At 34.7% G+C, this 25,149-nt stretch overlaps 1 protein-coding gene across 2 annotated transcripts in view; it reads left to right on the top strand.

Annotated features, from left to right (window-relative positions):
• The window catches only part of LOC138326704 (nucleolar protein 58-like), a 33,568-nt gene extending 23,819 nt beyond the window's left edge, over positions 1-9,749 (top strand). The window contains exons 1-6 of one of the 2 annotated variants that reach the window (XM_069272710.1): positions 5,443-5,560; positions 7,166-7,316; positions 7,727-7,811; positions 8,431-8,651; positions 8,930-9,101; positions 9,400-9,749. In XM_069272710.1, the coding sequence (XP_069128811.1) occupies positions 7,286-7,316; positions 7,727-7,811; positions 8,431-8,651; positions 8,930-9,039 (447 nt within the window). In that variant the 5' untranslated portion in view covers positions 5,443-5,560; positions 7,166-7,285 and the 3' untranslated portion in view covers positions 9,040-9,101; positions 9,400-9,749. Of the gene's footprint in view, positions 1-4,699; positions 4,803-5,442; positions 5,561-7,165; positions 7,317-7,726; positions 7,812-8,430; positions 8,652-8,929; positions 9,102-9,399 lie in introns of those variants that run through there. The other variant, XM_069272709.1, reaches the window with a different exon arrangement.
• The last annotated feature ends 15,400 nt before the right edge of the window (positions 9,750-25,149 follow it).

Raw genomic sequence — 25,149 nt, forward strand, 5'->3', positions numbered from 1 at the left:
AAAATAATGGTATCGATAAATAATGAAATAGACAAGATACATCGTACTAGACAGAGACAAAAATGGTTATCTACATGTAAATCTCTGATGATACTTTTTAAATAAATATCTCAGACGATATTTAAGTTGCCTTGGATAACCATTTATTTTATAAAGGTCCAAATGAAATACAATAATAAATCAAGTAAAATAAGCACGGAGAGCAAACTTGACATTATATGCAATTTTGTTCAAAATCATATGTGTATACATGTATACATATCAATGTGTGATAAAAAAAAAGCTCCATTGTTCGTTGAAAACATGATGATAAATTTCTGGTGAATCTATAAACATTTGGTTATATGATTTCAAGGATTACAGAAAATTAAGAAAAAAAAACAAAAAAGAAAGAAAGGGGTTGAGGTTGAAATAAGACCTGTTTAGTGTGTGTTATAAGTTCTGAATGTCTAATATGCAATTATGTATACAATTTCTGTGTAGATAATGAAGACAGCTCTCTTGGTTTAATTTGTGATATACATGTACTTGTACATATAGTTTGCCAATGAACCATATAGCTATCATATTATATGATGTCCAGAATTTGCCTCTGAATCAAATGAATCAGAAACATGCATGATGAAAGACCTCGGTGTTTCTCATACAATCATATTCATACACAAATAGCACATACATATACATTGTATACATGTACACATATTATGCATTGAATTTTAAGTCAATAAAAAATGACTGGAGTTCAAAATAGCATATAGTAGTAAATAAGCTGACCATAGCATGTGATTCTCATGTCATCAGAGTAATTGCAGTATTTTAATTTTTTAGTATGTATATAGTCTAACCTGATGGAAAATCTAACTTTATTAGATTATTTTGTTACTTTATTTTTATATATTCAAGCAATCATAATTCCTTTAGTGTGATATTGCTTCAAACACTAAGTGGAGCTGCTAAGAGCTTTTTCCTGTAGACCTTGATTGACCTGGACTAATTAAAGTTAATCAAAACTTTGCAACTTAAAAATAGTTAATAATGAATAATGCAATTAAACAACATGCACAACAGGCTATTGTCTCTACAGATATATGGATATTCTTATATATGTGCAATATGTGTATTACACAACAATTTTTAGCTCACCTGGCCCGAAGGGCCGGTGAGCTTATGTCATGGCGCGGCGTCCGTCGTCCGTCCGTCTGTCAACATTTAATTTAAATCGCTACTAGTCATAGAGTTCCACATGGATTGTGACCAAATTTGGCCACAAGCATCCTTGGATGAAGGGGAACAGAACTTGTATAAATTTTGGCTCTGACCCCCCAGGGGCAGGAGGGGCGGGGCCCAATAGGTGAAATAGAGGTAAATCCTATAAATCACTACTTGTCCTAGAGTATTGCATGGATTGTAACCAAATTTGGCTACAAACATCCTTAGGGGAAGGGGAACAGAACTTGTATAAATTTTGGCTCTGACCCCCCAGGGGCAGGAGGGGCGGGGCCCAATAGGGGAAATAGAGGTAAATCCTTTAAATCGCTACTAGTTATAGAGTTCTACATGGATGTAACCAAATTTGGCCACAAACATCCTTAGGGGAAGGGGAACAGAACTTAATTTTGTTAATTTTGGCTCTGGCCCCCGGGGGCCGGAGGGGTGGGGCCCAATAGGGGAAATAGAGGTAAATCCTTTAAATCGCTACTACAGTTGGGAGCAAGCTAAACTTGGTAGTGAGGTGCACTGGAGTGCACATGTAAAGTTAACTCCGGTTCACTAGCTAGTGCACTAGAGTTAACATCGTAGTGCACTAGAGTTAACATCGTAGTGCACTAGAGTTAACATGTAGTGCACTAGAGTTAACATCGTAGTGCACTAGAGTTAAAATTGTAGTGCACTAGAGTTAACATTGTAGTAGTGCACTAGAGTTAAATGTAACATCGTAGTGCACTAGAGTTCACATTGTAGTGCACTAGAGTTAACAACGTAGTGCACTAGAGTTAACACTGTAGTGCACTAGAGTTAACACTGTAGTGCACTAGAGTTCACATCGTAGTGCACAAGATAAATGAACCTGATACTCCTACTTATTGCATAAATTGTACATGTATAATCTGTTCATGTATATATTTCATTGAATGGTTTTAAATATCTTTCAATTATTTCAGATGAATCACCAAATGCACTAAGTATTTAAAAATTAGCATAACTAAATTAGTGTGTAAATAACTAATTTATTAAAGAAAATGGTTACTTTTATTGGTGTAAATTATTATATATGGGTTTCATCTGAGTAATTTAGCCTAATATGAGATTTAATATCAAAGTAAAGACTATACCGTAAACTGGAATATGGCTTTACCACATGCATCTTTTCTTTAGATAATTTTTTTCAGAAAATATTTGAATTTATTTATTTATTAGGATCAAATATTTTATACTTGTTATAATACATTTACTAATAGCTACATTTATTACTCAGATCAAATATTAGGTATTCTAGATATAAATAGCTATATTTATTTTAATATATTTCATGTATTCAATTTTTTTTTTTATTTGATTTTATTATTTATTTATTTGAATCATATATCTTTGTTTTTGCCATCCTAGAAATTAACAGCTATATATAATTGTATTTCACATTTAGAATGTCAGATTTTGTACATTTAGCAGTTTTGTCATTACACTTTTATTATACCCTCATAAGTCGCTTGGTGAATTTTACCTGTACTGGCCAGACTCCAGGCCTAGGGCAATAACCAAGCTTGAGTCTATTTTCTATTCGTGTCATAAAAAAAAGCTAGGGGTCACCTGTCTTGTCATGCATGACTGCCCCTCCCCTAATCCTGTAATTACACCTATGAAGCCAGTTCAATTATACAGGTGAACAGGTGCCCTATGAGTTTTGATTTTTGAAAAGTTACAGAACTTTGTATTTTGTCAAGAATCAACAATATAACTGATATATTATAAATTAAGTTGAAATTTATTAAAAAGTTCTTATTATTAGCTACCCTTGTATCCAAATAACTCTGTCAGAGACATACAAATATAGATCCTATATGTCTCTGACTCTGTTAATTAATTCTAGCAAGAAATTTATATGGTTGTTTATTATTCCATATGATAAACGGACCACGTTGATGAGTCTTATTATTTAATCAAATTCTTATTTTTGTTTAAACATATATTTCTACACATGTAATATTACATCATAATATTTGAAATATATTTTGATTGAAATATTAAATTTTGATTTATTTCTATATACCGTATATTTATGTATAAACATATGAAATCTATATCAAAATTAAGCAGCAAAAGTTGTGTACATTTATTAAAAGATTATTAACTAAAAGTGATGATCATCGACCTGCATGTACATTAAAATAATGAGGAGTGTCGCATATAATTCATTTGTGTTTTAGTGTGTACACATACACATAATATACAATATTTTTATCATATACATATCAAGGATTTACACTGATATACATGTACTGTACATCATACATGGGGATACAGGTATACACTGTACCCGCATACATAAATGACTTGTATACTGTAAACTCTTGGCACACTGTTATTGTTATAATATTATTTTTTCCCTCAAAATGAGGATAATGTATTCACATTGTTTTGAGTCTTGTTTTTATTAGCTCACCTGGTCCAAAGGACCGAGGTGAGCTTATGGGATACCGCAGCGTCCGGCGTCCGGCGTCCGGCGTCCATCGTCCGGTGTCCGTCAACAATCGACTTCTTCTCCATAACCGCTGGTCGGATTTCAATAAAATTTGACTGGTAGCATCCTTATGGAGCTGATCCCCCGGGGGCCATGAGGGGCGGGGGCCAAACTGTAAATCAAAACAAAATCCTATCTTGGATTTCAACCGCTGATTCTCAGAGAAAATAAAGCGATTTGTCTTTAATAATCATATGTTGTACTATTTGAAAAAGTTTGAAAAGCAGGGAAAAGATCCTTCTTTCCATTGTCAGACATAGATCATTCTATGGTGGGCGCCAAGATCCCTCTCTGGGATCTCTTGTTTGAATTGGGGGAAGGTGAACAGAATTTGTATAAATTTTGGCTCTGGCCCCCCGGGGGGCTGGAGGAGGGATGGGGCCCAATAGGGGAAATAGAGGTAAATCCTTTAAATCGCTACTAGTCATAGAGTTCTGCATGGAATGTAACCAAATTTGGCCAGAAATATCCTTGGGAGAATAAGAACTGAGTTTGTATAAATTTTTGGCTCTCTGGTCCCCGGGGGCAGGAAGACGGGGCCCAATGGGGAATTACAGGTAAATCCTATAAATCGCTACTTGTCCTAGAGTTCTGCAAGGATTGTAAACCAAATTTTGGCCATAAACATCCTTGGGGGAAGGGGAATAGAACATGTATAAAATTTTGGCTCTGACCCTACGGGGGCAGGAGGGGTGGGGCCCAATAGGGGATTTAGAGGTTAATATTAAAATTCCTTCAGAAAAGAAACAATGAACCTGTATTCAGAGCATTACTTGGCATTACAAACTAGGTGAGCGATACAGGCCCTCTGGGCCTCTTGTTTGTGATATGGGACAGCAGTTTCTACCCTGTCTGTCTATAAATCTTGGAAGGACAACTCTTTAAACCTGATATTCAATTTTGATCAATCTATTCAGGAATTATATGAAAACACTAGTACTGACTGTAAATCAATTTCAGGTGAAAAGAAGGATGAAGACGATGAAAAGAAAGATGAAAAAGAAGGAAAAAGAAGAAGAAGAAAGGAGAGAAGGAAGAAAAGAAGAAAAAGCCAAGAGCAGCTGTAAGATGAATTCAGATGAATGACAGACTGTAGATATGTTAATATAAAAAGTTTTGATGGGGAAAAAAAGATACTGTATTTTGGCCCAATAAGCACTCAGGGGCACTTAAACTTGAAACAAAAAAGGGAGTGCTTAATAGAACCAAATTTGGACGAGCCTTTCATAAAATTACTGCACAAAGTAAGCCATAAAGTAATTTGCAAAAGAAATCAATATAAAAAACTACCCAGTTTTCATCATTCCAGTCTGCATTTAATTTTAATTTGATATAAGTGAAAATAAGGCCAGAAGGAGTTGGGGTTGAATGTTTAATGGTTGTATATGGTGTGTTTTTGTTTGTAAAAAGTGTAAAAAAAAATATAAGAAACCAGCTTTAATAGTTACATTCTAGCTGAAAGCTTTTACAACTGGTTTATCTACAGTATGAAAACAGATAAAAGATACATAACAATAACAGAATGACAAATGGTCAAAAAATATTTCACCACAATTCTGTAATGGCTAAAAGCCAGTTCAGTTTCTTTTAATTAAATGTTTTGTCAGATCATATTATTGAATGATTGAACTATTGACATGAATAAAAATGATAGTAGAAGGTTGTCAATTTTCATTGCTACATTTGTTCATTTAAATATATAGGTGGCTGCAATCAAGGCTCAATTAGAGGCCATGAGGTTGGAGGAGGAAAGATTACGAAAGGAGGAAGAGGAGAGAGAGAAAAGGGAAGCAAGAGGAACGACTAAAGAGGGAAGAGGAGGTAGGAATCCAGTTTGTTTGTGACTACGTCCATGATATTAATTTGAATTTAAAATTCAGATAACTGTGACAATATGTCTTTTATACAGTAGTCTTGTTTTGGAGTGTTGACTTTCTTATGAAGATGACTACTGAAGTGTGTTGTAAATTTGCTAAATTATCAATTTATCACTGAAAAATTATGAAATGATGTGTCAAGATTTTGATGCGACAAGCATCTTATTTGAAAAGTATTCAAATTCACATAAAAGCAAATTGTCTGGACACAACTGTTTAAAGTCCCTTAATTTTCCAAAAACATTTAAACATAGATGATACATTTTCCATATTTTTCTTATCTACAGGGTTCGCACAGGCTTGAAAAGGCCTGGAATTTTGAGTGTCTGCCTTGAAAGGCCTTGAAATTGATATATGGCCTTGAAAGGCCTTGAAAAATGGTCGTATAGCCTTGAAAACATAATTATAGGCCTTGAATTTACTTAATCTATCACAGACACCTTCTAATTTTGGTGATTAATTGCAGAAAAATCGTTAAAAAAAAAATCTTAACCCTTAGATGTACCAAGCTTATCACGGCATATTGACAAGAAAATTAAAATGACGTTTGTGGAGTCTCTAGAATGTACCACCTGTTATCGGTAATATGATATTCGGAACACATCTGGTTTTATCAATATTTAATAAGAGAAGAATCAGGGTCTTCTGTGGGTTTGTTATTTATGAGGGGTTAACTGAGCTGGATCAGTCAGCATCATTAGCCGGCTACAAAAACATGGCGGGGAGCCTGGCTATCGTCAGCAGGGGAGGACAATAATGATGACTGCATTTTGATATCATATTAAATTCTGACAGTGAATTGGATTGGTTTAATGGTTTTCTTTAGATATTGTTCAAGGCAATTTATAGTTAAAGATCGGCAGTTTGAGATGGTAAAATCATAGTTAAATATCGGTATTTTGAGACGGTACAATCTTCAACAACACGTGGATATTTAAAGATAAAACCGGAGAGGTACCGTGAGCTGACTATATATTAGGCACAAATTTTTTTTTTAAAAAGCCTAATAATATAGGCAGGTTTAGCGGACTAAATCTTCAAAAATTGGGGCCTTCTTACAGATGTTGAGATAGGGTGAGGAGGGATGGTTATGAGTTTGATATAGCGATGTATGGGGAAGTAGAGGAATTGAAGCATCTGTAATGTCAATCTTGTTCAAGCAAATTGAAGTTATAACGAAAGACTAAGAGTATGGCTTTCTAGTTTTTATTTGACAATGATGTGATGGTTAGATTGAAATTTCTCAAATAATTTGTTCACTTAAAAATTTCTGAAAATTCATCAGATATCACAAGGACGTATATGAGACTTATAAATCCTTGGATATCAGCTATATAAAGGATTAATGTGAGAAGAATGAAAGAAACATTTTTATTTTCTTGTCAATATGAAATTCTTATGCTTATAATATGGCTATAAATGCCTTGAATTTTATCATCAAAAGCTTTGAAAAGGCCTTGAAGGCTTGGATTTCATATCTTGATTTCTGTATGAACCTTGATCTAGAAAATAAAACCTTCAAAATATCTGAACAAAAATTACACTTCAGAAACGTATCGAGGAAGAGAGGAAGCAAAGGAAAAAGCAAAAAGAGAAAGAAAAGAAAGAACGTTTGAAACAGGAGGGTAAATTGTTGACAAAAACTCAGAAACAGGATCGCCAACGAGCCATGCAGATGCTGGAGGAAATGAAGGCCAGAGGTATGCATATCTGCATAGATATTGGATTAGAAATCTATTTTTTTTTGGTGTTGGGAAATATTAAAGGATGAAAAAATGAAATGGAGAAATTCAAAATGCAAAGGGGTCGGTTTGTACTTGGCTTTTCTTCGACAACTTACATTGATTTCTGCCTTGATATGGATATGTGCAATCATTTTAGGGGTAAAACAAAGGATTTTTGAGTATGGCATTAGATCCAATTGGCAAAATGTACTTGTATGATTAAGCTCGAAAGTCTTTACTGTTCTCAATCAGCTCTTGTCTTAAAAAGACAAAAAAGATTACAGAGTCCAATGGAAAATTATGTACATGGTAATCTTGAAAGATTTTGAAATTAGATGACATTTCACTTTTGATTGAAAATGTTGATGCCGTTGTGTTACATTTAGGTATTGATGTTCCTAACAAGGATGAGATTGTGAAGAAACGTCCGGTCTACTCAAATCGTAAAAAAGAAACAACAACATCACACAGGTAAACTTTTGTATCTGTTTTTTTTTTTTTAGAAAGAAAAATATCTAAAAATATCTAAAGTCAGATTTCTGATAACTTTGAACAGTAAAGCCTAGGCCGTTTTCGTTTATATGTTTGGACTAGTTAGACCGTTTGTAAAAGCAGTTATTACAAGAATAAATCCAGATTCATCAAGGCTTGTCTGAAAACAATATAAAATCAACAGGTCTGTAATTAATTCACAAAAGAACAACAAGGTCCAACCAGTCAAACCTATATATATAAACTAAAACAGACCTACCTTTGTGAAACTATGCACTTGGAAAAAATATTGAGATGTAGTCAGAGTTGTTTCCCTTGGTACAGTCTGGCTGACATAGAGATGTATGCCTGAAAAAAATTGTGTACATGACTTTTGAAAAGTCATAAGTAAAGAGTTTCTTTAAAGCGTGTTTTTCATGAAAATGGAGATATTTAATTTTAATAGAGATTCATTTCACTTTTACGTTTATCTTGATATATCAAGATATCAAATTTATAAGCTTGACCTATTTTAAAAGATGTCTGATCGATGTAGAATGAAGCTTACCTTTGACCTTGACCTATATCTCAAATTTTGACCTAATTCTCTGTTAAGCAGAGGATACACCTTCGCCTGTAGAAGAGATGTCGCCCTCAGCTTCTATAGAGGAGAAAACGCCCCGAACCAGAAACGAAAACCAACGAAAAAACCAACAGAGGAAACAGACGATGTGGCTGACGTTTGGGATGCGGAGGATGATACCAAGGATGAATGGGACGCAGAAGATGAGGAGGAAGTGAAAGAAGAGAAGAAGGGAGAGGAAAAAACTGTAAAACCAGGTCAGTGTTGATAAAGTTAATTCTGTCACCCCAGAAATTTCTTCATGGACTCTTCCATTCTATAAAATAGAAGAGTTAAAATGCTCAAATTTGATCAATAGTGACAAAAATAACATCATTCTCTTGTGAAAGAACTAAGATAAAAAAATACTTAAAATATACTTTGTGATCTCAAATTGTCTTAAGACATCTCACAAATAGAAAATTTCAAGTTATTCAAGTGTCACAAGTATTTTTCATTCTTTTGGCAAGTTTAATGTTTATAACTTATCTTACAGTTGTAGAAGAGAAAAAAGATGACGAAGAAGAGGACGAGGAGGAGGAAAGTGAAGAAGAAAGTTCAGACGAGAAGATGATGAAGATGAGGATGAAGACGAAAGTAGTTTAGAAGAAGAGAGTGAAGATGATGATGATTTGACTCCCGTAGAACGTGCCAGGGAACGCATTATGGTTGGTCAATTATATAATGGTGGTAATATGGCTTGAAACCTGCTTTCTTTCTTGTGATATTTACGTTAGTGAATTTTGCAAATCAATATTAACTTGTATCGGAGAGTATTTCATAACTTTTATTCTACCAAAATAAACCCAAAAATTTGTTTTTGAATTTGGGAATGTAAATATCCATATCAGTATTATCTCCATCTACATGTATTATTTTAGATAAAATAGAAAACAACACTGTTGAAGTTAAAAAAGTGTTAACACCCATTCTTAATACTACTATTTTATTTCTGTATGTCTATAGAAAAGGAAAGAAGAGGCAGAAAAGAATCGTACTACAGATGTGCTCCGATCTCCAGTTGTGTGTGTACTAGGGCATGTCGACACTGGGAAAACAAAAATCCTTGATAAGGTAATGTTAAACTGCTGTTGGTGCAGTCTGCAAGTGTCAGTTGAAATTATGTGTCGTCTCAATTATCTAGCTCATTTGTTTGTCTGTAAATACAATGGTAACCATTTACATAATTAGTAACAACTAATTAGTAACAACTAAATTTAAAAGATTATTACAAGAAATCATTATTAGGCTTTTTTAGATCTCCTTCATACACTACTGCAGGATATGCCCTTAAATCACCATTAAATTGAGCACTTAATTTTCTCTGAAATTTTTCTTAAATTTGTCATTAATTTTGTCTTAATTTCTGCTCTTAATATTGATATATCAAGGGTCCTTAAATTCGGATAAACCAGACTTATTCTTTAAAAGTTAAGGACACTTAAATTGGAGGTTTTTTAATTTAAGAATCACAATATGTACTTAAAAAGAAAAAAATAAGGACACTTTAAAGATGCTCCACCTCCGACAGAGCATAAATGATATTCATTATTTGAACAATAATTGGTGTTTTATCGTGTATATATATGTCTAATTAACACAAAAAATAATGTAAAATGATTAATTTTGCCTTTGTTGCATGCGCAATCAGTACTTCATTCCATATAGGATATAGTGCCACAGATTTTTTCGGGATGCAATTAATTATTTTTCATATTTTTAACTTGAAGTAAAATTAGAAGCTCAAAATTTTCAATGTTAGTAATGGTGTAAAGTACCTAACTTTTGTAACTGAAGAAAAATACTAAATCGTCTGCTCCTGTTTTTGATAGTCAAAAAATACCATATGTCGGCGGTGGAGCATCTTTAATTTTGCAATTTTTAGATAAATTTTAAGTGCTCTTAAATAGTTCCACACTTAAGAATAAGGGTGTAAAAACAAGTAAGGACACTTAGACTACACTTAAAACTATACAATATTAATGGTACTTAAAAATCTTATTTGAAAATTACATGTATATTGAGAGCAATTTAAGGACAAGAACTCCCCAACTATGTGCACTTAAAATATCCAAAAGACGTTTCTTTCAATGGTCATATAATTTTAATTAAGGGTTCTTAAAACATTTTTGCACCCTTTTTAAGAGCACTTAAAATAACCCAATGCATTTCTTTTTGTGGTCACTTAATTTATTTAAGTAAGGGTACTTAAAGTGAATAGTTGGGCAAAGGAAACCAGTCTAAATACGTTCTTTGGCCTTCCAAAAGTCATTGTGTATACCATAATGATCGATGGTCAAGTTCTGCTTATGGTGTCCAGTTTTGACCATTGAAATTTTGGGGAAGCCCCGTGTAAATTTAGCACAGTTCTAAATATAAAATTTGCCAAACTCTTTGAAAACGAGGCTGCGTGGAAATGTCAACATGGACATGTGTTTCTCAGTCGTGTCGGTTTTGTTTCGTGAGATAAACCACTAATGCGGTATGCAAATTGTTGTTTTGAGATGATACATTTGATGCAAATGAAGTATTCTTACATTAATGACAATGCTTTGTAATCATTTTTCGATAAAAGCATCTTGTACATGGAAATTGACACAAATATTCGGCCGATGCAGAGATGGGGCCCCGGCAAGGGGCAATTATTGCAGCATCGCATTCGTCGTATTTTACATCAACCGAATCATGAAGGTTAAATACAAATAATCGTAACATAATTTCCCATTTAAAACCACACGAAAACGTTCCATAGAACGTCCATGCATGTAGCTGTCAAAGATGTGAAAATAAATTAGCTCATACATAGATATTTTACAAGTACAATATATGTGTTCAATTATTAGGTCATCTGACCCGAAGGGTCAGGATGACCTATAGTCATCATGTTTCGTCCCGTCGTCGTGCGTGCCGTCCGCCGTGTGCCGTCCGCCGTGCGCCGTGCGCCGTCCGCCGTGCGTTAACTTTTCACATTTGAACTTCTTCTCAAGTTTGACCAGTGGGATTGAGCTGAAACTTACCTGAAATGATCCTGAGATGGTCCCGACAAAGTGTTGTTATTTTTCGGGTCGATCCGAAATCCAAGATGGCAGCCACAGCCGCCATCTTGAAAACACATTTTGAACTTCTTCTCAAGTTCTACCGGTGCGATTTGGCTAAAACTTGCATGAAATGATCCTGACATGATCCCGACAAAGTGTTGTTATTTTTCGGGTCGATCCGAAATCCAAGATGGCCGCCACAGGCGCCATCTTGAAAAACACATTTTTAACTTCTTCTCAAGTTCTACCGGTGGGATTTGGCTGAAACTTGCATGAAATGATCCTGACATGGTCCCGACAAAGTGTTGTTATTTTTCGGGTCGATCCGAAATCCAAGATGGCCGCCACAGCCGCCATCTTGAAAACACATTTTAAACTTCTTCTCAAGTTCTACCGGTGCGATTTGGCTGAAACTTGCATGAAATGATCCTGACATGGTCCCGACAAAGTGTTGTTATTTTTCGGGTCGATCCGAAATCCAAGATGGCCGCCACATGCGCCATCTTGAAAACACATTTTGAACTTCTTCTCAAGTTCTACCGGTGCGATTTGGCTGAAACTTGCATGAAATGATCCTGACATGGTCCCGACAAAGTGTTGTTATTTTTCGGGTCGATCCGAAATCCAAGATGGCCGCCACAGCCGCCATCTTGAAAACACATTTTAAACTTCTTCTCAAGTTCTACCGGTGCGATTTGGCTGAAACTTGCATGAAATGATCCTGACATGGTCCCGACAAAGTGTTGTTATTTTTCGGGTCGATCCGAAATCCAAGATGGCCGCCACAGCCGCCATCTTGAAAACACATTTTGAACTTCTTCTCAAGTTCTACCGGTGCGATTTGGCTGAAACTTGCATGAAATGATCCTGACATGGTCCCGACAAAGTGTTGTTATTTTTCGGGTCGATCCGAAATCCAAGATGGCCGCCACAGCCGCCATCTTGAAAACACATTTTGAAATTATTCTCAAGTTCAACTCGTGCGATTTGGCTGAAACTTGCATGAAATGATCCTGACATGGTCCCGACAAAGTGTTGTTATTTTTCGGGTCAATCCGAAATCCAAGATGACCGGCACATCTGCCATATTGAAAACACATTTTGAACTTCTTCTCAAGTTTTACTGGTTCGATTTGGCTGAAACTTGCATGAAATGATCCTGACATGGTCCCGACAAAGTGTTGTTATTTTTCGGGTCGATCCGAAATCCAAGATGGCCGCCACAGCCGCCATCTTGAAAACACATTTTGAACTTTCTTCTCAAGTTCTGCCTATGTGATTTGGCTGAAACTTGCCTGAGATGATCCTGACATGGATCGACAAAGTATTGTTACATCTCTGGTTGATCCCAAATTGAAGAAGGCTACTATGACACTATATCTAATTAATTTTCCTACATGTTAAGGCCCTTGGGCCTCTTGTTTGAAATAAAATTTGTTGAAGGAAATGGAAAATGATCCTGACATGGTCCTAACAAAGTGACACCATATGAAATTAATTTTACTATTGCCAAGGTAGTCAGATGACCGTTAAGGCCCTTTGGGCCTCTTGTTCGTGTAGTTTTTTGCAGAGATTTAATTAAATTATCTATGTCTCTGGTTGTTTTTATTTGTAAACAATATTTGAGTTCTGGAGAGAGATGACATGAATGTCCAGCTGGAAGGAAAGAAACTTTTATGATGTTTATGTATCGTACAATGTATATATGTAAACGTACATTCCATGTAGCTGCTATAGAATTACAACTAGGAAATTCTCTCAAACATTGATAATATTTAATTCTTCACATTCATGTATTTCCAGAAAACAAATAGGCCTACATGTATGTTACTTTCCTTTTCTGTTGTTTCCTGTTCTTTTTTGTGCTCTGGAGAAAAAGATGATTGAGTTGAAGAAAAGTAATTAATTAAGAGAAATGTGTACCACAGTACTTTGTCTGTAGCCGAGGGGTTCTATACTGTTTTAATAGTCCAGTAATTAATAATTAAATTGAAAATTTTAAAATTAAGATGAAATTGTAAATTCCATTTTTGAATGAAGTGGTTCCCCTCCTTTGAGAGTACACAGTGTGTATACCCTTTTTGGTTTTTAGGAATAATACCTGAATAGGAACCTGAAATAACATGACAATCAATCAGGTATGTGTGTGTTGGGGGGTGGGGGTGGGGGGGGGGCTAAAAGACAGAAGAATCATGAGGTTGGGAAGTTGTAACTTGAGTGGGGGGTTGAAATATAGAAGAAATAGCTACACATAACTGGAAGTGGAAGGGTGCTTTATCATTGATCTGGTCATTGCACTATTTTATTCCCGGTTCATATGGTGTCATACACTGGTAACCCAAAATGTGTTAATCTTGCCGAAACTTGTTAGAATAACGGCAGAATACTTAATTTTTAACAAGTTTCGGCAGGATTAGCATATGTGCTTTTTTATTCAGTATTAACCCTTTATATTAAGTCTTTTCCTCAGAATTCCAATTCGATTAATAAAATTAAGTATTTCTGCCGTAAAATTAAGTATTTTTCTGTCCGCCGTGGGTCGTGACGGCTGACGGCCGAATAACAGAGGGTATCAGTCACAATTACCCAACTTCGTTACGTGCACGGCTATTTATTGCTACATTGTCGGAGGTTGGGAATCGCCAAACTTTTCCGATGCGACGGTGAAATTAACAGATTCGGCGATAGAATTAAGAGTTTCTGCGTTTATATTCAGTGTTTCTGCGTTTATATTCAATGTTTCTGCGCTAATATTAACACATTTCGTCGCTTACATCGAGCGGGCGCGCCGAGCCGTGACGGCCGAACACACGGCTTACACAGGTAAACTTTACCTTGTGAAACGAGACTTACAGTACGTACAGCCGCCAGCCGATTGTACCTGTAAAATAATTATGTTTACAATTCTCTTTTCCCCTTTAAAAATACATATATCCTCATTATCCTATTCTCCTATCTTTTGTTGTTTTCTTTCCCGCGTCTCGTCATTTGAGCTATGCATTTTGCACCTTTTTTCGGAAGAGTTCCGATACGAGCGGTAACAAATGAATAACTGTCAAGCGGTAACAAATGAATAACTGTCTAGGTTATGTGTAAAATATGTGTATATACACGGGGATTAACTATGACAAACAAATTATGTGTTTGATTATGTGCAATTACATGTATGTATATTCTTCTCACAAATTTGAATTGTTGACGATATTAAAATAAGATCGTTTTTCCATAAAATAAATAAATATTTGTTATTTACAGACGTTTTGAAAGATATTTTGCTGTTGCCTTTAATTGTAAAATGCTGATTAAGTGTTATACATAATGATCTGCTTTTCAGGTTTGCTGAATTGATTTGATATACATAAAACGACTGATATCATATTCTGGTAATATTTGATGTACTTTGTTGCATGTAATTCCAGTATTTATTTATTTCTGCGTTTATATTCAATGTTTCTCCGTTTATATTCAATGTTTCTGCGTTTATATTAACACATTTCGTCGCTTACATCGAGCGGGCGCGCCGAGCCGTGACGCAAGGTAAGCCTAGTACTATACATGTATACAGCATATATACGTATACGTTAGATCTACAATTTGAGTTTTTCGAGTAAATGGTTATTCTAGCTTTATGATGTAGATATTTTCAGTTTCAAAACATTCCATTTACACCACTTCAAAAATTCAAACAAGCATATATTTAACTTTAGATTAGATAATCAGTCCAATTTGATAGCGATATCAAAATGATGTTCGGATCAGTCTGGACTGAGATTTAGATAGCATATGATGTAAATTTCAGTGGAATAAAAAAAAAGTATAATGTAACACTATCTTTTTACGAGTAAAATCCCAAAATTTAGCATGAATATATCTAGAATCCGTGTTTTTATTTCATTCAAACTTCTGCTATAACGATATGATGAAAACACGGCACCGTTTTTGAGTAAAAATAAAATGTGGACGGTTATCAGTTATGTGATATTGGAGTTACAGTACCGAACTTATACCGAAAATAATATGTATATCTATATTGTTGCCTTTGAAACTTTATCCATAACGTTTACTAAAGAGCAGAAATACATCAATGGTATTTCTGATATATGTTCCTATATTACAGTTTAAGTGTAGATTTAAATTCATTATTTCAAAATTATACTAAATCCTTAATAGTATATTCATTGTCGACCGTTTTGTATATCATACCGAGATTTAATAGTATGATATATGAACATTTATCGTATAATCCAAAAAGTAACCACATACAGTGTTCAAATGAAAATTGAAATTACTCGTATACAGGCATTAAAAATAGATATAATATCTTGTACCTTTTTAAAAATATACTAAGTGATATTTAAATAAGTATATTTAGTGTGATAATGTTGTAACCCTTCTTGTATGACTATACATGTACATTAAGATTCGAAACGGTGAAAATACATGCTTAGAATTTTTACTAATACCTTAGAAATTACTGGAGATTGCTATATGCCACGATTCCGTAATTACAGTCTAGACTGGAATAATTTTTAAGGTTAAACCTTTAGTTGAACTAGTTCTTAGAACCATTTTTGTTTCTGAATAAGTCACCTTCCATTTTTGTTTTACCTGCGTACGACATATATATATATATATATGTGTATGTAATATGTATTCCTAGGTATGATCAGGTATATTTTATTTCCATTTGCTTTTACATCTTCATTCTAAAAATGGAGGTGACAATAAAAAAAAAAACCTAGAGCATAGATGTACGGGGTTTCCATAATTCAAATCACAATCCAATTAACGGATGTCCTAACCTGATTGACAGTAAGACAATAGCAAATACCCGATATAGTCCACCGAATAGCAAATTGCCCGCGGCCAGGTAATTACAGGTGAGTTCGATGAATGGCGTTGTGTACAGGTAAATAACATCCTGGTCAAGGTATTACATAACCATCAAACCAAAGGCATGGCTAATTATATATCTATAATGTCGGTGTATCTACTAGTATATCGATTAAAAATTGAAAGCGACCGCACGGTCTAAAAAAATAGTTTGTTTTGCTTAATATCTCAATATTTAGATCTTTTATAATATCGAAAGTTAATTCTTTCTACCACATGTTGAAACGTTTTACGGTATTGTAATAAATGTATCTCGATTTATTCGGTTAGCAACACACAACACAATGTTTGTAATGATAAATCATCGGTGTGTACGTATGTCAAGCATCATATCCTTGATGCTTTAATCAAGAATTTCTTCAATTGTTACGTAAAATTTCATTCTACAGTCACAAACTTTGCAATTCACAATGTATCAAAGATACAGACTACAGGAAAATATTATTTAATTAAAGCGTATTCGTTGCTGAACTCCTCGACAAAAAATCGGAAACTTTTATTTCTGTGTGGATTTTCTTTCATAATTACACGAAGATACCTGCTATTAGAGCACAAATTAGAGTATTTGAAACATCGAATTTCACTCTTTTAGTTATTTATATTCGAGACAAAGTTATTGTACGATTAACTTCACTCAAAAGTAATCATAAAAAAAAATCTTTGATCGGCTTTTCCTGTGACCGTCGATGTAAGTGATAGCACATCAGTTAAAGTACAGCAATAAGCCACGGACTATTGTGACGTCACACGGTTTAGGGCTAGAAAATATGCATAATCGGGCGGTCAGAAAATTTGACCTCGATATCGGCGGTTTACAGGTTATTCCGGTCGCGCGCGGCACGGAGAGGTTTCTACACGGTCTAATAAAGCCATTTCCAGCATAAACTGAAATTATCATTTTTGACTGCACAAATCCTTTAAATATATCATGGAATTATAAATGCTTATAAATGCTTATAAATCCTTGTATATATGTAATCGTGTTCCGTATTTTATTAACACTTTTTGAACTTGATTTAGGCCTAATAGTTATCGGACTAACGCACCATTTTATCATAATAAAAATGTAAATGTGTACAGATTACCGAGTACCCGGATGTACTGTTACGTGAATCTCCTAAAATTGCTGACTTGCAATATGGCGTGTGTGTCAATGATTATATATATAAAGTCAAGTGAATGTATTATATATGCCAATTCATAAATACTTGGTACTGAAACCACCCCCATTTTGTATCCCAACATCGTCAAAAGTATCATCAAGGATTTATAAGTGAGAACTGTCTCTTTACCCTACTAAACACCACGCGTAACGCTAGACGAACCGGGAAATCGAGTCCAACGAAACACCAATGTAAAGTTAATAAAATTTCACAACGTTTAGTACTTGCTTTAAGGACGGAAGATTTAGAAGATATGTCTTAAATTTTTGTTAAAAAATACGACAACTCATGAAATGACGCTTCAGAAAGTAAGACGGTAACCCTCGCACCCACAAGCTACATCAAAGGCTGCGCCGGCGGATATCAACGGAAAATCAGTCGTCGCCCAACGTCACGGTCAGTACACAAACGCAAAAGCTCCTACGTCGTACTTGCCCAAAACCCAGCGTGACTTATTCACCTCACATAAGTCCTTGATATCATCAAGGATGTATTTTAGACAAAAATCCTTAGTATCATATTATCATCTTATTATAAGCGACCGCGGGTGTGAAAAAGTGCTCACAGAAATTAGACATACACTACATATGAACACTATATATACTATGGTCTCATTAAATTATTAGGTAGCTGTATGACTGTGTTTCTGGTGTTAAAAATCATACACATATGATCGCATTGAAAAAGTGTATACAACTATCGTCGGCCATTTTTCTCACTTCGAGCTCCCCAAAATGCATACGCATCCCCTTCGTAACCCCGCAGGGGTACCGCTAGCTAGCTCCTACCCATGGTGTCAGGATGGCCCCAATAGGGCAAGCAATATCCACGGCGTCCGTTATCTGTGGAGTTAATTAGTCGGATGACACGTGTGCGGTACACAGTACACCTGAGAGGTGTATCTATGGCGACAACATATAAGTAAATGTACAGGTAATATAATTCACCTGACAGAGAGAGAAGAACATATACTGGCAATAAGTTTTTTTGTTTTTTGTTTTTTGTAAAGTTCATTCTTTGTAAACCCCCATTAAAGTGTACTGGGTTAAAAAGGGTCTTCCCGAACTTCACTGACAATCTAGTCTCTGTCTTTCGTTGATTAGCATTTTGAGTATATAATTTTTAACAAATGTATAGCACAGTGATCGTTCATATGATATTTTATGTTTATCATAGTGACGTTGTGTATCGATTACGTCACGCACTAAATATAGCCTTGAAAAAATTGCTAGCCGTTGGTCGGTTTGTGTTGACACAATATTCCATGTTAATGTGTATTTTATGGTGTAATAAATAACATGCCAGCTATGATAACTCCCAGTAACTGGGTTTCGAAAGGTGTGCTCTTAAACTGAAAATTGTATGAAAATTCTGTTATTATGTGACCTTCTTATTAGTGCTTTATTCGATTCGTGCCATGACGGTTCATCAGGATATTTATTCAAACCAATATTATTTTCACTTTTGTGTCTCTTTTTTAGAAATAAGATATGATGATTAATACAGACACCGGTATATCCCGATGTCATTTCCTATAACGAGTTGTACATAGATCTAACAAATATCCCCAGCTAACCAGTTGCTTTTAAAGACGTTTTTAATATTGTCCAGTGATAGTAATATTAGGAAAAAACCCTTTTAAAGATATTTTTAGGTGTAACGACGTCACGAGTATAAAAAATGCATACTGAATCAGAAACGTATAAAAAATTAATGTATGTCGTTAAGTTTCAGATTCAATAAGTTAATCGACAAAGAAATAATAATTTTAAAAAATTCGTTGAAACCTCACTACCATTAATGTGTAAACTGGAATATGAAGAAATGTACACGTTTTATCATTTAACCAATCGATGAATACAGCTCCCTATACTACTCTCCTTATGGTCGTATCCAGAGTACCTCTCTTTGACGACACAAAAGAAATCATACATGACCAAGCTAAGTTCGCTTCGTTGTAATAACATAGGCCTGGGCATGGCCTCGTAATTAGGGTAGTAGTAAAAACCTTTACCATAACACTGACTAATTAGCAAAGACAGTATATCACCATTGTTTATTTAAGTCAAACATGTAATTATGTAATATCAAATAAAAAAAAAAACAATTGTGAAAAAGAGTGATCTTTTTAATGACCAATTAAACTTCTTAATTGCCGGAATCTTGTTTTGATTTTATAGTCTTTGTCATTCCGACAAAAAATATCAGTGGCCAAGGCTATAAATACTCCCTCACACAATCCTTATAGTATCATACAACATGAATACCTTTCAAGAAGCAACCTACCGATACCTGTCCAGCGACACCAAGAAGACCTGCATCCTCGGTCACAGCTTTATCAGACGCCTCATCGCCCGATGGAGAAAAGAAGAAATACCACTACCCAATTGGTCATTCCATGCCTTCGGACGAGGTGGTTTGAAGCTTCGACAGCTGAGAGACATCGTACTAGCCGAAGATTTTTCCATCTATCACTCCGTCTTTGTACAGATAGGCGAAAATGACATCGCTGACCAGTCAACGGCCCGTACAATTGGACTTCTTCAAGAAATCCATCAACTGTTTATCGCCCAGGGTGTAGAAGTGGTGATGTTCGGCGAGCTTTTTCCGAGACACGATCGCAAATTCAACAAGACCGCATCACTTATCAACAGAATGATGAAGAAACAACACCCTGACATCATTTGGCAACACGACAGAGACTTGTTGAAGACAACCTCAATCCGAGCTAAAGATGGTACACACCTGAAACCGTCGGCGGAAGTTGCTTTCTCCAACAGCATTGACCGGGCCATCAGACACATGAGGGCTTGATCTTATAATCAGCCAATCCTTTATAAAAAAAAGCCATTTTCATGGCTACCCAAATATCACAAAAAGACCCATGAACACTCGAAAATACGCATTTATATATTACGAATTATATATCTTTAGCATGAATAAAAACAACTGAAAATTGACACGTGTATACTATTTATAATTTTATTATAAATAATTGACGAATACTTCTTAAAACTAAACATGTATTTAATCAGAAACATATATGTATAATTGTTTCTGACAATATGAATTAAATTTTATCGTATTAGTTCACCAGTTAAGTTTGGCCTCTATACTGGCATTACGTGCAACAAAGTACATCAAATAATTACCAGAATATGATATCGGTCGTTTAATGTATATCAAATCAATTCAGCAAACCTGAAAAGCAGATCATTATGTATAACACTTAATCAGCATTTTACAATTAAAGGCAACAGCAAAACGTCTGTAAATAACAAATATTTATTCATTTTATGGAAAACGATCTTATTTTAATATCGTCAACAATTCAAATTTGTGAGAAGAATATACATACATGTAATTGCACATAATCAAACACATAATTTGTTTGTCATAGTTAATCCCCGTGTACATTTGTTACCGCTCATATCGGAACTCTTCCGAAAAAAAGATGCAAAATGCATAGCTCAAATGACGAGACGCGGGAAAGAAAAAACAACAAAATATACATGTAGGAGAATATGATAATTATGGTATATGTATTTTTGAAAGGGGAAAAGAGAATTGTAAACATAATTTATTTTTCAGGTACAATCGGCTGGCGGCTGTACGTACTGTAAGTCTCGTTTCACAAGGTAAAGTTTACCCGTGTAAGCCGTGTGCTCGGCCGTCACGACTCGGCGCGCCCGCTCGATGTAAGCGACGAAATGTGTTAATATTAGCGCAGAAACATTGAATATAAACGCAGAAACATTGAATATAAACGAGAAACATTGAATATAAACGCAGAAATAAATAAATACTGGAATTACGTGCCACAAAGTACATCAAATATTACCAGAATATGATATCGGTCGTTTAATGTATATCAAATCAATTCAGCAAACCTGAAAAGCAGATCATTATGTATAACACTTAATCAGCATTTTACAATTAAAGGCAACAGCAAAATATCTTTCAAAACGTCTGTAAATAACAAATATTTATTTATTTTATGGAAAACGATCTTATTTTAATATCGTCAACAATTCAAATTTGTGAGAAGAATATACATACATGTAATTGCACATAATCAAACACATAATTTGTTTGTCATAGTTAATCCCCGTGTATATACACATATTTTACACATAACCTAGACAGTTATTCATTTGTTACCGCTCGTATCGGAACTCTTCCGAAAAAAGGTGCAAAATGCATAGCTCAAATGACGAGACGCGGGAAAGAAAACAACAAAATATACATGTAGGAGAATAGGATAATTAGGGTATATGTATTTTTAAAGGGGAAAAGAGAATTGTAAACATAATTATTTTACATGTACAATCGGCTGGCGGCTGTACGTACTGTAAGTCTCGTTTCACAAGGTAAAGTTTACCCGTGTAAGCCGTGTGCTCGGCCGTCACGGCTCGGCGCGCCCGCTCGATGTAAGCGACGAAATGTGTTAATATTAGCGCAGAAACATTGAATATAAACGCAGAAACATTGAATATAAACGCAGAAACATTGAATATAAACGCAGAAACATTGAATATAAACGCAGAAATAAATAAATACTGGAATTACGTGCCACAAAGTACATCAAATATTACCAGAATATGATATCGGTCGTTTAAATGTATATCAAATCAATTCAGCAAACCTGAAAAGCAGATCATTATGTATAACACTTAATCAGCATTTTACAATTAAAGGCAACAGCAAAATATCTTTCAAAACGTCTGTAAATAACAAATATTTATTTATTTTATGGAAAACGATCTTATTTAAATATCGTCAACAATTCAAATTTGTGAGAAGAATATACATACATGTAATTGCACATAATCAAACACATAATTTGTTTGTCATAGTGAATCCCCGTGTATATACACATATTTTACACATAACCTAGACAGTAATTCATTTGTTACCGCTCGTATCGGAACTCTTCCGAAAAAAAGATGCAAAATGCATAGCTCAAATGACGAGACGCGGGAAAGAAAACAACAAAATATACATGTAGGAGAATATGATAATTATGGTATATGTATTTTGAAAGGGGAAAAGAGAATTGTAAACATAATTGTTTTTCAGGTACAATCGGCTGGCGGCTGTACGTACTGTAAGTCTCGTTTCACAAGGTAAAGTTTACCCGTGTAAGCCGTGTGCTCGGCCGTCACGACTCGCGCGCGCCCGCTCGATGTAAGCTACGAAATGTGTTAATATTAGCGCAGAAACATTGAATATAAACGCAGAAACATTGAATATAAACGCAGAAACATTGAAACATGAAACATTGAATATAAACGCAGAAATAAATAAATACTGGAATTACGTGCCACAAAGTACATCAAATATTACCAGAATATGATATCGGTCGTTTAATGTATATCAAATCAATTCAGCAAACCTGAAAAGCAGATCATTATGTATAACACTTAATCAGCATTTTACAATTAAAGGCAACAGCAAAATATCTTTCAAAACGTCTGTAAATAACAAATATTTATTTATTTTATGGAAAACGATCTTATTTTAAATATCGTCAACAATTCAAATTTGTGAGAAGAATATACATACATGTAATTGCACATAATCAAAACACATAATTTGTTTGTCATAGTTAATCCCCGTGTATATACACATATTTTACACATAACCTAGACAGTTATTCATTTGTTACCGCTCGTATCGGAACTCTTCCGAAAAAAAGGTGCAAAATGCATAGCTCAAATGACGAGACGCGGGAAAGAAAACAACAAAAGATACATGTAGGAGAATAGGATAATGAGGATATATGTATTTTTAAAGGGGAAAAGAGAATTGTAAACATAATTATTTTACAGGTACAATCGGCTGGCGGCTGTACGTACTGTAAGTCTCGTTTCACAAGGTAAAGTTTACCTGTGTAAGCCGTGTGCTCGGCCGTCACTGCTCGGCGCGCCCGCTCGATGTAAGCGACGAAATGTGTTAATATTAGCGCAGAAACATTGAATATATAAACGCAGAAACATTGAATATAAACGCAGAAACATTGAATATAAACGCAGAAATAAATAAATACTGGAATTACGTGCCACAAAGTACATCAAATATTACCAGAATATGATATCGGTCGTTTAATGTATATCAAATCAATTCAGCAAACCTGAAAAGCAGATCATTATGTATAACACTTAATCAGCATTTTACAATTATTAAAGGCAACAGCAAAATATCTTTCAAAACGTCTGTAAATAACAAATATTTATTTATTTTATGGAAAACGATCTTATTTAAATATCGTCAACAATTCAAATTTGTGAGAAGAATATACATACATGTAATTGCACATAATCAAACACATAATTTGTTTGTCATAGTTAATCCCCGTGTATATACACATATTTTACACATAACCTAGACAGTTATTCATTTGTTACCGCTCGTATCGGAACTCTTCCGAAAAAAGGTGCAAAATGCATAGCTCAAATGACGAGACGCGGGAAAGAAAACAACAAAAGATAGGAGAATAGGATAATGAGGATATATGTATTTTTAAAGGGGAAAAGAGAATTGTAAACATAATTATTTTACAGGTACAATCGGCTGGCGGCTGTACGTACTGTAAGTCTCGTTTCACAAGGTAAAGTTTACCTGTGTAAGCCGTGTGCTCGGCCGTCACGGCTCGCGCGCGCGCCGCTCGATGTAAGCGACGAAATGTGTTAATATTAGCGCAGAAACATTGAATATAAACGCAGAAACACTGAATATAAACGCAGAAACTTAATTCTATCGCCGAATCTGTTAATTTCACCGTCGCATCGGAAAAGTTTGGCGATTCCCAACCTCCGACAATGTAGCAATAAATAGCCGTGCACGTAACGAAGTTGGGTAATTGTGACTGATACCCTCTGTTATTCGGCCGTCAGCCGTCACGACCCACGGCGGACAGAAAAATACTTAATTTTACGGCAGAAATACTTAATTTTATTAATCGAATTGGAATTCTGAGGAAAAGTCTTAATATAAAGGGTTAATACTGAATAAAAAAGCACATATGTTAATCCTGCCGAAACTTGTTAAAAATTAAGTATTCTGCCGTTATTCTAACAAGTTTCGGCAAGATTAACACATTTTGGGTTACCAGTGATATTGCTATATGTAAAAAAAATCCTTATATTTTAAAAGTAATTGAAAAGCTATCTCACAAGCCCTGACAAACAAATGGGCCGGCATATGGATGCAAGAATTATAATCACTGGATCTAGAGGACTAATATAAACAAATATTTCTACAAAGTTAAACAATGAAAAAGTATTGCATCATAATTTTATTAAATGATTACAGTTGAAAGGAACATTTAATAAATTAATACTGTTTAAATGTTCTGTTCATGATCTTCTAGGTCCATATTGGAAAAGTTTACTTTCAAGAGCACTCATATCAACATTCTTCAGTCTTCATATGATGCTAATTGTATGTATATGTATACATACACTTGTATACAGGTCCAAGGGATGAACTTTCTGTATTCATGTCACTATGCATGCATGGTGCCTGAAAAAAAGAGCCAACAATTTTTTATATCTGTTGAATATGACAAAAATTGAAATGATCAATTTCAAATATATATAAATGAATAAATGTAGGTTCAT

This window comes from Argopecten irradians, chromosome 7 (genome assembly GCF_041381155.1).
Source record: "Argopecten irradians isolate NY chromosome 7, Ai_NY, whole genome shotgun sequence".
In the NCBI taxonomy this organism is placed as follows: Eukaryota; Metazoa; Mollusca; class Bivalvia; order Pectinida; family Pectinidae; genus Argopecten; species Argopecten irradians.